The 14,753-nt window shown below is 38.3% G+C and overlaps 1 protein-coding gene across 7 annotated transcripts in view; it reads left to right on the top strand.

The window, feature by feature from the left end:
* Positions 1-14,753, top strand: part of sky (GTPase-activating protein skywalker) — a 45,176-nt gene that overhangs the window by 13,304 nt on the left and 17,119 nt on the right. For 5 of the 7 annotated variants that reach the window (XM_022850458.2, XM_022850460.2, XM_022850459.2 and 2 more), the window contains exons 3-5: positions 11,711-11,797; positions 12,191-12,313; positions 12,618-12,777. In XM_022850458.2, the coding sequence (XP_022706193.1) occupies positions 11,711-11,797; positions 12,191-12,313; positions 12,618-12,777 (370 nt within the window). Of the gene's footprint in view, positions 1-258; positions 1,474-8,774; positions 8,794-11,710; positions 11,798-12,190; positions 12,314-12,617; positions 12,778-14,753 lie in introns of those variants that run through there. The other 2 variants (XM_086972445.1, XM_086972446.1) reach the window with 2 other exon arrangements.

Below are 14,753 nucleotides of genomic sequence, written 5' to 3'. Positions count from 1 at the left end.
ACGCTTGACTTACACACTTTAACCTCGTGGTTTTTCAAGTCCACCTGTCAACCTCTGAACAGAAAGTCGTGCGTCTAGTTTATTCTAGTTCAGTTTTTGCACAGTTTTGATGCTCAAAACTAGTGTTGCAGTACGACTACGCGTGTACATACAAGTGTAGTCAGGTTGCAACGTTCTGATGTAATTTATGTATCTATTAACAACAGTGCTAATGCTGGCTATTGCATTTGCGCGCGTTTTTTGAATGTCTTTGAATAGAAACGCAGCGAGGCACCGCACGGTAAATAACGCGATTTATGGAGCCCTGCAGCTGGTTCAAATGTAAGCACGCCGATAACCCCTGCGTCTGTTGACCAACAGGTCCGTCAATCCTGATAGACAAACACTACTCCAGAGAGCATGGATCTGTATAGGTGTTAACGTACAAAAATCTAGAGACAACCGAGCCATCGATGTGGCGAGAGGCGACGGGAAGCATTAGAATTCAATTGATACCCACAACTTTACAAAATTATCTAGCTATCTTATTAGCTAGCTTTAGTTGAGTAGAGTAGGATACCGAGAGATCTAACCGCTTATTCTGCTTTAGATAGTAAAAATGAAGCGGCTTGAGTTACTGCTTGGGGAATTAGTGTATCATTGGTCACTAAAATATTTATTAGCGATTTTGCTTTTTTTGCAGCTGAGATATTACTGTTCACAAGTATTGCCGGGTAAAACCGTTTTACCATAGGCTTGACACACAAAAATAGAGTCGTCAGACTTTTTTTTCACAAGAGTGACTTTTGAAGATCCAATGGGTACGATGCTACAATACACGGTACGCATAGTGCGTTTTTCGAAACCTATTCGTATTTATGAAAAGCTTAAGATAACTGGATCCGCATCTGTTATTTTGCGCCTGCTGTCCTGGAAACAAAAATATCTTGGCTGAGAGATATAAATAAAAAATAAGTAGTTGACAGAAAATGGCCAATTATAGGTACTAATGACAGTAGCGATAGATTGTATGAAAAGGACTCATAATGTAGTTCCTGTACTGCAATGTGTTTTGATGTTAATAGAATTATAGGGATCGCGTATGTGCATTGTTATGCTAAAATACATTAAAATATATTGTTCTCCGAAATATTTATATTTACTATCTTAAAGATCAATCTATTCAGTGAGACTAAATCCAGTGATGTGGAATATGTAAGGCTTAGGCAAGGGAACGTCATCTGCAATACGTTCGCAAAACCTTCTTCACCGTTAGATTTCTTAGTGTGTATCCACAGGTAGCTTGCTTAGATCTTTCTACAACCATCGGTGAGATAGTAATGAGTCACACTGAGTAAGCAGTAATGAAACAAAGCCCTCTGAACGCACGTTTGAAAGTTACGTTGCTACGAGGTCAAGCGCGTAGACCTCATGGCTCCCATAGTTGTGTCCAGAGGAACTGCGTAACGCTAATTTGGTCGGCCAAGGTGAAATGTAAGCGATAGTTATAATAGCACAGATACGTAGTTTCTTAGCACTAATATGCTTTCTAAATCCAAGAACCGGCTGTAGTGGTATTAAAGCTGAAGCGTAAGTCATTTCCATTTTCTTATTTAACAAAAAATATCGTTTCTTTTGCATGATGGCAATAAATGAATTATGTGACCTTTTCTCATCTGTCCCGTCAATCCAATCTCCCTAGAAATATTTAGATTTGGTGTTGAAGACAAACGTTGGTAGAGTTTTGACACCTTCTTCTCTATGAAATGTACAATTATTAGTCATTTGGCCGAGACTCGAAAAAGTGATAATCCGTAGGAGACATGACCGGAAAGTACGCTGGGCACAAAAGAACCTCCCGCTTAAGCTCTTGCAGGACGGTTTTATGTTTGCTACGCTTGGCGTGGAATTGTCGTAGAGAACAATGTGTCGTTTATCGGGTTTGTTGAATAGCCTCGTTCGTTTTCTTAAACTGAATTTTGTACAGATGCTTGCTGATCATCCTGCTTTTCTCAAATAAATTTTAGTTTTATCTTAACTTAACGCCCACCAAACGCAAATCATCATTTTCTTGGTATGGAAATCCGGTTCAACTCTGCACTTGGGTGCACTTGCTGGACCTACCCATTTGTGTCCTGGCTTTATATAGACAGAGATACATATTTTGTCGCCTGCAACAATTATACGTAGAAGCTTCTCCTTGTGGCTTCCATCTTACGCTCTATCACGCAAGATATTAAGGAGCAGTAAATAGCCCGAGTTACATTCTACTCAGTTTATAGGGCATACAAGCTCCTAATTTTTATGTACGTACCATAGGTTCAAGACACCTGTCGATGGTTATTTTCCTAACCAAGTTACCAAGTTGTTTGCCGGTCATTTTCTTTCAAAAGTGCCTTCAATTGGCCCTTGTCAACTTGAAATGGCCGACCGAAACGGGATGCGTTCTCCAACAGATGCCATTCAAAAACTCTGCAACCCAGTTAGTTCTTAGCTCTTCTTGCAATTATAGTTTTCGCTGTATGTGGCGCAAGTATCCCGTGGTGCTTTAGCAACTGTTCAGATTGGACAAAGGGCGAAATAGAGCAGGTACAGAAAATGCACACTTTTCATCACTAATTTCTATTTTTGGATCCTGAAATTCCTTTCACTGCATATTGAAATTTGACGAAGAGGGAAATTTAATTGAAATAATGGAAAATAAAAGAGACGAGCAACATTTAAAACAAACCAAAAGTGCTTGTGTTTCAACCTAGTGAATTGGGTATCCCGTCTTTTCCTTATACAGTAGGTCGTTGCGTTTGTAGGATAGCGTTTCAGGTTCTTATTCGGGCACTTTGGGGAAGTTCTCAATATGCCTCATTCGAGTTTCCAGATACAACATTGAAATTGTTCTCATGTGTATTTGTAAATAACTTGTACCTTTAGGGTTCTGCTGGGCCGGTTGTAGTCAGCATGTGTTCTTTTTAAGCGCCCAGACACCCCTTAAATTTCGCAATATGGTATCTGTCCATTCGATTTATATACATAAACGAAAAACATTATCAACAATGCCGCTTCAACAGCTAAGAAATTCTCCCACAAGCCCAGGAGATGTCAGAACTGCGTGGTGGGCGTTCCGATTTGATTAATTAAGTGCGTTGCATTTAATCCAAGTCTATGCTAAATATAGCTCACTGACATCGACGATACCTTTGAGGGAACTAAACTGTAACGCTCTACGTAATTCGGGTAGTAATGCCATAGAAACATCCACTAAGCTGGAAGACATAGCTGACACGATATAAGTGATAAACAAATACTACTATTTTGTGCAATGGATATAGAACTTGCGTGCGAAATGCGCATACTAACATAAAAGTTGAAACACGGTCTGCTTTCGTGAGATTGGTTACAATCTCATTGGTTACAAAAAAAAAATTGTTGTGCATATTGCGGCACATTCACGTTACATCAGCAAGGCACTAAATGAAGCTCACCATCATTCAAAGAAGCCTTCAATGATAGGAATCAACGGCCTTGTAAATGCAGACGTAAAAGCTCCAGACAAAACAAAAGGGATCTGGAGATACAACCAGAAGCTCCCGGCGTTTTTTGTGCGTTCTCTCAACAATTCTGGTTTGTTTATATAAAAAGTATGTTACAAGATTCAGAAATTGCATCATCTCAAACCAGGAGCAATTTACTCTTAGAGATGTCTGTTTCTTGCTGCCACAGTTTAAATCAGAAGGTGCTTTTGTTTAGCCTTAAGAAAAAATCACCGCAGCTCAAAGGCATGAAGATTTAAGACGTCCAGCAATCAACCTCCTAAGGTCAAGGAAGTTAGGCTTCCATTTGCTAATCACTAATCGTTTCGATACGCATTTTGATAAGGTAGAACTAGAAGGTGATTTAGACTAATGGGACAACAATAATGAACTATAAGGATCGAGGAATAAATTCACGATTGCTGACTTAGGTCCTAAAAAGTAATGAGTTCTATTAACACCAATTTTCTTAATTGCCTCCGAAACCCAACTCTGATTCTGGTCTCAGCTTGTTCATTTACACCCATTGCTTGCTTAGCGTTTAGCGCCGCGTTCAGTGTGAGGAACCTTATTTATCCTTTCTTTGAGAGTATATTACTTCCACTTCAACTGATATTCTTTTGATTACTGAGATACGGGCTAACGGTCTTCCTAGTGCTGAGCTTTTTGTTGGGCTGCTACTATGTTGTCTTTAATGTTCATGCTGGCGGGGGTATACCGAGTTCGGCAAAATCTGAGTTTTGCTATGTGATGCGGCAGTGCTCAGCTTTAAAGTATGAATTAGTTGTTATTAATGTTATTATTTCTATGATTCGAATACTTGCTGTCGTTTAGTCTGTGTATATTTCTTCCCTACTGGATTGTCAATTTATCTTCAAAATGGGATGCGGGTGCTCAGAATATACATCTCAATTATCGTATAACACTTCCAGGGAATTTCAATCCTTCTACCGGCGATTGCGACTTGCTTAACGGTACCAGTGTCACTGGCATTGAACAGTTTATCTCAACGTATTTTTATACAATTAACTGTTTTTTCCACCTCATTGACATACTTCCAACTTGTTGACAGTTTTTAACAATACTGGAACTTTGATTACGTGCGTCGATATTCACTCCACAGCTTCGAAATCGGAACATCTGGCTCAGTGCTGATTGTTGCCACACAACTTCGTGGGATGAAGAACAAGACCAGTGTTACTTCAGATGAAACTCAACCAATCCTTTTTAAAAAATATACTTGTTTACGGCATTTTCATCGATTATCGACTCTCAATTTTGAGGATGGGATGTTCTTTCATTGTTTTACATATTATTGTAACTGCTCTTTACACAAAGGGATCAAATTCATCATCAGAAAACTACAGGCTAGTTCTTCACAGAGTTCACAAAGTATGCCATGATTAAGCCCTTAAAATATATGAGATGATTCGAAATATTTAAAAAGCCATTGACTACATTTCCTCTTGGTATGGGCAATTCAAATAAAGATATCAGTTCAAAAATGGTCTGCCCTAAAAACTGCAGCACGATGTGCTACTTAGGCCAGTAGGCTATTGAAGAAGTTACCTACGAAGGTTTGGGAGTTTTGTTCGCTAGCCAAGTGATATTTCAAAATTACATTAACGCTAAGGCTGGCTTTCCCATCATTAACTGGATTCTCATTGCCATTTAAGTCTCGATATTTATGAGTATATGACCCTTTAGTCACACCCAAAACGAGCATATTGTGTCCATTTATAGATATACTTTTATCGAAAAGACATTACTGTGCTTCACCGTGTATAGAATATATTTATGATTTCTTGGCGGTACAATATTTCTTTAGGCCAAATCATCATCCCTTGCGTTATATAACTCTAACGGAGTATGGAGACTTGAGTATTTAATGCTCTCCTTAAACGACGAATAGTCGTGACTACAAAGAGAAGGCACACCCCATAGATCTAAAGTTTTGGAACGATATAGCGAATAATAATTGCGTGTATAAACAATTATAAAGCACTCTCGTTTGCTGTTTACTTTCTGCTTTAACCGCCGGGGTACTCTGCGCAACGGCCTCCGTACCGGCATGTTGACAAAGGGGACATGTAAAATACTTAAGAAGGAGATAAAGAAGACTCTAAATCGACCTAAGTAGGTCTTTTATACTCTCGCTGCGAATCGGCTTAGTTTGCCTAACTGGGGGTCTCAAGTGAGCTAAGGTTACTGAAAAAAGTATCGCAAAAACCGAATCGCTCTCGACAATGACATCCTAGCACGGAGTGAAATCGAGTTACGGCAAATTTTTCCAAAAAAGATAAGTTGAGCTTATTACTCTTCAATCTTACCATCAGCAAGCGCTCCTCACGAATGCAAGAACGACATTTTAGTGTGTAAATCATTCTAAATCTTACATGTAAGTGATACCGTAACTTTTTCATCGTTTACAGCAGGCATTCAATATCCTAAATAACTACGTCACCAATATTGGGCCGCAAGTAAAGAAAGCTGAGATGAAAGACGTGAATTTCAAAAATGGAAGGAAGCTCGCTTCTTGCGGTTTCCTTCGCCTTTGTAGACACAGTTGAAACACGTTACGTCATTCACGTACGTTGGACTCATCGCAACTTCAACAGCGAATCGATGTGCACAGCACACTGTAAATAGAGTTCTAAAAGCGACGCTAGCTGCAAGTATTAGTGAAAAGCTACAAAAGTTATCTCTAGCAATAGGGATAAATTTTATCTCTTTTAAGGGTTTTATCAAGCGCCTCGTGTGAAATCCCAATAATCTGGAAGAAATTATGCTTTCAATATCTGACTGCCCTGACAAGGACCGAGCCAGCGTTTCTGAAGGTGATGCGGGGAATGCACGCTTCTCCCCGCATTTGCTTAGAGGTAATAAAGACCTCGTGGTTTGTCAGGGAGTTCCCTACATAATTGTATTTCTCTCTAAAACACGAGGCGGTCAAGCATTTATTACGACATGCATACAGAAGGTGGCAGAGATCAATTTCGCATTTTACCCCACAGTGGTCAATGAGAAGTGGAAACATACGAAAAACAAACAGATTTGAAGACAATAACAATACTCGGCACCAACATGTTTAATCACTTGTGCCTAATTGCACCTGAATGCATGATGCAAGGCTTCCACTCACGCGACTTCAGTGTATACAAATTTTGTTGTTAAGATCATACCGATCACTGTGACGATCGTGACGAACGTGATCACTGTGACGAAATATAGTACTGTAGTAGAACCCGATTTATAAAGTAACTAGCAAATATCCAGTCTTTAATGGATCCAATAATTATATGTGTGTATGTTTTATTACAATATATAGTTTAGACCCACTGCTTGGTCCGCCGTGCGTTCAAACGAGGCCACTCCAGTTGTATTATATCACTCCCTCACAAAAATGCGCTTTTTGATTCGCAATAAAACGCGTGAAGAGCAAGCTTACATTTTACTGTGTCATTTTCGATGCGAAGTACTATATGTCATATAGTTTTCACACTGGTTTTTGATTATCTCGTCTGTTGCATCAGTGAAATACGGGCCCACGATTAGTGCCCCCGATGGACGAAAAGACGCGCGAGGCGGTGCTGTTTGTTGCCGTTGTTATTATGGTTGTGGCCACTGCTAAAAGTCGTTTCATGCGTAATAATAGGTGCTTTTTGCCCATGGTTATAGTCGCTGCCATTACACTGTTTATGGAACAGGGCACCAAAAAAATTCGTATACGAAAATCCCTTCGATCCCCAGTGAGAATTAAAGCCACACCAGTATTAGGTTGATGTAGTAGTATATAAAGTGCGCGAACCACCAAGCCATCTTGGTCGGAAACCTTGGTAACTCTTAGCAACCCAATAGCTCGGAGTATTTATAATTATCGAATTCGATTAATCCAACTAAAAGCTTTGTCTATATCGCCAAATACGTTTGACACGAATTCCTATTCACTATAGGCATTAATAAATAAAATACGTCGTGGTAGCCGAAACGGTGTTCAGTGAGATAGGCAACGCATTTGCAATTGCGTTATAGAAATGTTATAGAAACGCTTTGCTAGTCGAAGAGCCATAGAGTATGTATGGTGCAAATGCCAGTCTTCAACTTTGCACAGAGATCGAAAAGCAAGTGTCGAGTTTTCTTGTAGGCGTGAAGCTGTACGGATCCCAGTCTAGCATTATTGTCATAATTCGTACAAACTTGGTGATATCTTTGAGATCGATTGCTGAGAAGCCTTTTTCTTGATGTCATCCGCTTAACAGTGTATGAACTTACGTTGTTGGTAAACGCAACAAATCTTAATTGAAATTATTTTTTCGAGTGACTTAGCTTTAATGTGTTTTCAAAGTGGTAGCGTGGAGTCATACAGGTATGGTTTTGGGAATGGGTAGTTTTTCTCTCGTGGAAGAACGCACGATGTCTACTAAGGCTCGTTTTTAAGCATAAAGTGAATCTCCTATTCTATCAGTTTCTTCTTATGCAGACAGGTCTGCGTAATCTAAAGGTTCCATTCTTTCGATATAACTCCGTTTCAATTGGCACTCTTTCTGTCAATGGATGCCATCTGTTTTTAAAGTTTTGTGTTTGAAGTTCCTACTGACTTACCTCTATTATGCTTTTTCCGGTTACATGTCTACTAGACGTAAAGCGGTTCTTTTGTTTCTGCATACACGCCTCATTGCTGGCAGACTGTTTCCATTTGAAGTTACTTATGAAACCAAGTTATCCGATCCTTTTCCAAAATTACTTGTTGGGGATAAGTCTAGAAAGACATACACTGAGTATAAGGTGTGGAATGTGTGACCGGAAATACGGTACTACTAATGTGGTAGGATCGGCTTATATAGCAAGCACCGTGCTGGACTCTTACGTCGCGGTCAAATTCTATATGGTGTTGTCCACCCCAATAATTACACTTCTACCCTGTCAAGATTCTATGGGAGCTGCTCGCCTTTAGAAAAACTATATACTTAATTGCTTGTTGAGCAATTATAGCAGCTTTCGCTAGACATTTTATGTTTCTTTTTACCAAAATCGTCTTTGTCTTGCAAGAATGATCCAACAAATAATGAAATCGGTTCGGCTGTCGACACTGCAACATGTAACAAGGAAAAACGGTGAGGAAGGAAGATTCCAGTAATTGGAAACTAAGTAAAAAGTTTACAGAGCACCGTATAGCAGAGAACTTCATTACTGAATTTCGGCGCAATCAACGTCGCGTACCATTGATCCATACCATGAAAAGTGCTATATAAACCCATGGTTCGACATTCGCTTAAATAATCTACAGGTAAATATCTAGAACAACACTCAGCAATGACACTGATCTCATTAGATTTCAATATTTAATTTGTTATCTTTAACTGTAGTTTTTTTTGTCATAAGTGGTAAATATAGGTCTAATACCGTGTATTTCAAATATATTACGATATTAATACGGAAATTTTTTTTGCAATTTGTAGGTAAGAATTAGTCATTGTCATGTGACGTCGATCTTAGAAATACATGCTTGTGGGTGAAACTCATACGCCCGGATGGGCTCACGTCAAGGCATTGCCAACAACAGGATTGCGTGAGAGCGCTTTATGACAGGAAGCATTATTTTAGAGCGTTGCATGAATCTTTCTTGTTTTGGTAATCCTGGACCGCTCAGTTTAAGGGTAAACTGTGTTAGTAAGTGAAAAATACTTTCGCTTAGAAGCTAATGGTTTTCCCTACTTTGCTGGTTTAATTTGACTGTCCTAACAGAAAACAGTTTATTGCTTATTCCAATTGATCGAGTAATTCCATTTCTGTCTTCTTAGAGTTCTGCTGTATGTATTTACCATGTATGATGTATCTACTCTCAGATACGTTTACAATTAATCGTTTAGAGCGTAGCCCCTTATTCCGAACATGTTATCACTGCTTTTGAATTAGCAAAAAAACTTCTAGCTGTAGAACCGACCCACAGAACTAACCACAGTGTTAATTGATGATGTTCAGTCGTACATTTTTTCAAATAAAAATGGTATGAACATCACAAATGGGAAAGGCGTCTTATATATATTTCATTGTTTATTAGTTTGTTTGTTAGTATATTCATTATTATAATTAAAAGTCTTAATTTCTCTATACTTTGAATTGTTCTAAACTTTAATTACCCCGAAGTGTTTCGTTCCTTTGCGCAAGTTTTCTTGTAACAAAAAAACAGCTTCAACTAAGTGATGGTGCGATATTAAGCTATTCAAAATTATGTATAATTCAATTATAATTTCGAATAAGAAAAGAAGACAAAAAGCTCGTGAACCCGTCAACCACTAGACCGAAACCAAATTCTTACTATTAGCTAGTCGCATTTTGGTAGTGTAACAATTTAGAATCGTTATTATATAGTACTGATACCATGCGCATAGTGTAAGTTTTTATTTTCAGCATAAAAATACGCTCCTTCAGTCATGAACAGAAGCGAACCCACTGTCAAAAAATGGGTAATATTACTCTTGATTAAGACCCATATGTCTATATATACGATGGGCAATTTTAAGCTTGCGAGATTAAAGCAAATTTTGCATTGGCGTGGAAGAGTTACAACGCATTCTTGAGCTTTTCATGCCTATGCGGTGTAATACCAAGCTGCATTTATCTTGATCGCTTACAATTCTAACTCTGTCTGCGTATCCTATACGTAAGTGTCAACTTTTTTTGTTCTATTCTTTTGAAGCGCAAACAGTCAGCGTTCGTTCACCAGATTCTTCTTTTGCACAACCGTTTCCAATTAGAGCATGATATATAACATATTTCAAGGATACTTGTATGTTAAAAGAATACCTGAGAGTGGGTTCTCATCTGTCCACCAGTCCGTAAGGTAATCTGGAGTTGCTCAGTCTAATTAAAGCAATCCCATTTTAAATGAACATTGAAGTCGTAATGAACCCTCTTGGAGTATAAATCCGCTGAAAAATATAGCTCATGGAGTAAAAGAAATTAGATGTATCTGTAAATATGCGCTTAGATTTTAGATGTTACCAAAGGCATTTGGAAAGTGGACTGAAAAAACTGAGACCGAAAATATTTTATGCATTTTGCATTGTTTCAGAATATTGAATGGATAGCTCCAAGGGACATTGTTTCATCATTAATAATCTTTGTTATGAGCTACTTCAAATACGAGAATTCGCCACCCCATGAGTTTTAATTCAACGTAAATTGTTTTTTGGAAGCTAACGGTAGTGGATACTGGCCTTCGCTCCTGTGGGAAGGTACCGTTTCCACTAGCATTTTTAGTGCTAGCAGGGGGAATTTAATTGAACCCACCCCAACACCGGTGATTATCCTAGTTGCATGCATCATATAAACAGTGAACAAAAGGACGACGTTGTTCCCTTGCGCTTTTCCAAGTAAACTATACAGTACAAATATGCAAGCAGTCACAGGATTCTATAGATTATATACAGTCTTAGAATGTGTGTGGTTCTTAGTGGTATGATTGAGAACAAATGTATGCATTGCAATAACCGGACGTCTCATCTAAGCCAATTTAGAAATTGGATTACACAAGAAGTACGTAGTTTAATGCATGAGAAGCACTATTACTTTCAGAGAGCTAATAGAAAAAGCTGAAAAACCTAGGTCCAGAACAAAGTTTCCCTTCATCGTCGTCTACGACTACCGGCAAGTTCTGCTTTATCAATACATACAGTGTGGTTCCTCTATGAGTGGGAGGTATTACCAGGATATGTCAAGAAAACTGCGTAACGCTGTCTGGTAAAATAGACCTGAACTCTATAAAAGCAAATCGTGGGTTGTTCACCACAATAATGGCTTGTACATCATCACTCGTATCGCCTTTTCAGCACAGAAAGCTTGATGCTTATGGTGCATCAACGTTTCGTATTCTTTAAAAGCGGTGGCACATGTGCATTTAATCCGGCAATAATAGACTTGAAAAGGACAGCTAGGATTAGGGCGTTTGAGGCATGGGCTGTTGATACAGAGCCAAACTATCAATACTTTTTTGACATAGTAATATGCATCAGTTGGGGGATTGCGTGGGTTGGTTGCAATATTTACGAACGAAAATTGGGCTGGATATGGAATTTTAGTAAACAGTCCAGAAAACTAGGGCCGAGGGAGAATATGAGATATTGTAACTGTGCGTGTACATGTGTTCATTGATATTAGTTACCGAAAGAGTATATTCAGATTAAAATGAAGCTTTGTTTCAGGAGCGATAACATGGCTACCATGTCATCGTTGCCAGCCTTCGTAGATCCGATCTTTGCAGATGACTACTGGTTAAATGACGCGGCCAAGTAAGTTTTGTTGTGCATTTTGTTTTCTATAATCTAAGCAACATAAGCTGAATAAGAAAATGCAATGAAAAAAATAAAAACCTTTCAGCCAAAGCTGTCGAATGAATACAAAGATATTCTACGTGTGAATGTTGTAGAAAGGGATTATATTGGTGAAAGGGTCTATTTCCTTTTTAAGAAAAAGACCGTAACCAAACTCTGCCCATAATGAAAAATTGACCGACTCTTAAGTTTAGCCAATTTACCGTCAATATTATTTCTTAAACGGCCATGGCAAGGTTTTTTAATAGTTTTTTATACACATTACGTATGACTGATTGTGCGTTTGACACCTAGATATTCTAAACGGAGCACGTACTTCAACAAATCTTTGGGTGCTGTTTTTCTTTTCAGGGGACGGTTAATTCGAATCTTGAATACACTGGCAGCGTCCTATTCCCATGTGCTGTACGCGCCCTTACTATACCCAGCAACAGCTCTGCTACTCCATTATTTGCCGCACGTTGAAGTTTATAAGTGAGTAAACGACGCCATGCCTTGAGGACGTGAGCTCCATACGAAGAACTATTGCATCATTTTAAAGCAGTTGTTTTCGCGGTGACGCGCTGACGCCTGATAAATCACATCTCCTAATTAAACCTAAAAGTGCGTGTGCAGATAGGCAATGCGCACCAAAAAAGATTAGATCGACTAACGTAGAGCGGGTATGTTCAGTCATGTTTGGGAGACCTTTGTGGGCATTGGTAAACATTTGTTTTACAGTTTGAATACCCGTTGTATCACGAAAAGCCTGGGGTTACAACTCTTTGTGCTATTTCAGAGCTATTTGTTCCCTAATGGAAAGCCATCGGGTCCATCATATGGATCAAACGCCGAACATGTACACAAGGTCTACCTTAACTTTTCAACGACTCACGAAAAAGCTCTCACCGAAAACCTTCAAGTGGATTGAAAAATCATTATCCGCTAAAAACGAAGAGGTACAAATTAAAATACGCACAGCTAGTACTTATTGCAAAAATTCCCATTTTCAATAAGTTTTTTTTATTTGCACGACTGGTGTCTTTTTATCTCAACTATTAAAAGTTCCAACAATCGTTGAATTATATTGTTAATCGAAAATATAGGCGCTACCTTTTGAGCAAAAAATTACCATAATTTTATTGGAAGTTCTTCGAGTAGACAAAATCACATAGGAACACAGTTATGCAATTGATTTCTGTATTTACAGTATCAGCAGGTGAAGCAGACAAAAATAGAACGAGACACTTGGTAATAACAACATTAAAGCAATTCGATATAGGTTTTTTTCTACTGCACTCGCGTACAGTATGTACCACTACCGTCGCAATTTATTCCGAAGGGAAGATTTACTGCACTTCAATATAACTGATGAGCACATATATAACTGTGCAATTTTATATTTTGTAGTCCCAATACTGTTTAAAAGTATAATGCACGGTACGAGGCACATTTTGTCTACAGCTTGATCTATTATTTCGAAGAGTATTTCCATGATGTCTGCGGAGCTGTCATTTGCTTTTGTCGGCTTGTAATTTACCTCGTCTGATGTTTGCCTCGTTTGTAATTACTTGCCGTACAGAACTTGCTTTTCCGCTCTAATATATATATATATATATATATATATATATATATATATATCGATAATAATCGATATTAAACGATGATGTACGTTAAGTAACATTGAGACTCGCGTGTGTACTCATTATGGTTTATCTGATATGAGTTTTATTTTTATATTATTTAAGGTCTAATATACAATTTCTTCAACTCAGAAAATCTTGAAAGAAAACCTGAAGAAAAACTTCGTAAAGTATCCAGTTTATATGTATACGAAAACAAATATACCCCTCCCGCCCCCAGACTGTTGTAGTAGCGGCTTTTCGTGAGCTAGTGTTGCTCTAGTGACTGCCATTGTTACATTAAATCCATATTATCTGCTAACGTCGTGCGACAAGACTGGCGTAGTCTGGGCGGTTAATGTGCTTTTAAATGCATTTTGTGAATTTCAACTAACTGCCGCGCTGGTCCCGATTCCTGTATTGGTAAAGTTTTGACCCTATATGGATAGTCAGGAAAATTAGTTAAAAGTATGCCGTTTCATAGGTATGTTAAAAAAGCCCTTCTGTGTTTCGATATCGCCGTTAAACATTCCATCAAACAGCTGCCTCTCGACACAAAACGAAGCCAAGGGTTGAAAAACCCCAGATCGATCCACTTCAGTTACCTGTACTAACTGTAATCACTTTAATTAGACTCCAAATGGAAACAAACTCTTGATGCTATACCTGAATATAAGTGATTCCGAGTACTTATTCATATAGGATGAATAATTAACAGTGCTAAACAGAAAAAAACACTACCTACGACACATTAGTGGCGAATCTGCTACTATCCCGCTCTTCCCTAAGCTCTGACGATTCTACATCTTGCTAATGAGTTCTGCAATTAGCCGATCAGCATAATATTATAAATAACAGGCTTTTATAGTTAGCCTGACGACACTTATATATATGCTGTAATCAAATACAAAATACACTTATTATCGTTTTTAGTTGCTAGTTCCTGGGAATTTCTAAAACAATTATTGCCGCAGCAAATGTCGTCATTATGTGTCCAACATATGTGTAATTAATAAAGCAAAAACGTCACCAAAGAAGGCATTACGGTCAAAGGGTCTCTTATATGGAAAAATTACTTATTGAACACCGAAAGTGCTGATAAGCCCTGATATATAAAGTCAAGAAACGCTTCTTAGAGTCATGCCTGTTCAATTTTAGGGGAGGTGTACGTGTAAATCTGCTCGAAACGTGTGTGAGTTGTTAAAACTATAAGGGTCTAATACCATCATAATTTGAAGAACTTCACTTCAGAAACGTTTTCTTTGAAAAAGGATCGTTGTCGTGAGGTTTATGACAACTGAATGCACTATTCA

The sequence above is a fragment of the Varroa jacobsoni genome, unplaced genomic scaffold, assembly GCF_002532875.2.
Source record: "Varroa jacobsoni isolate VJ856 unplaced genomic scaffold, vjacob_1.0 scaffold_1462, whole genome shotgun sequence".
In the NCBI taxonomy this organism is placed as follows: Eukaryota; Metazoa; Arthropoda; class Arachnida; order Mesostigmata; family Varroidae; genus Varroa; species Varroa jacobsoni.
Note: the sequence above shows the minus strand (reverse complement) of the source record. Positions and strands in the feature narration are given on the sequence as shown.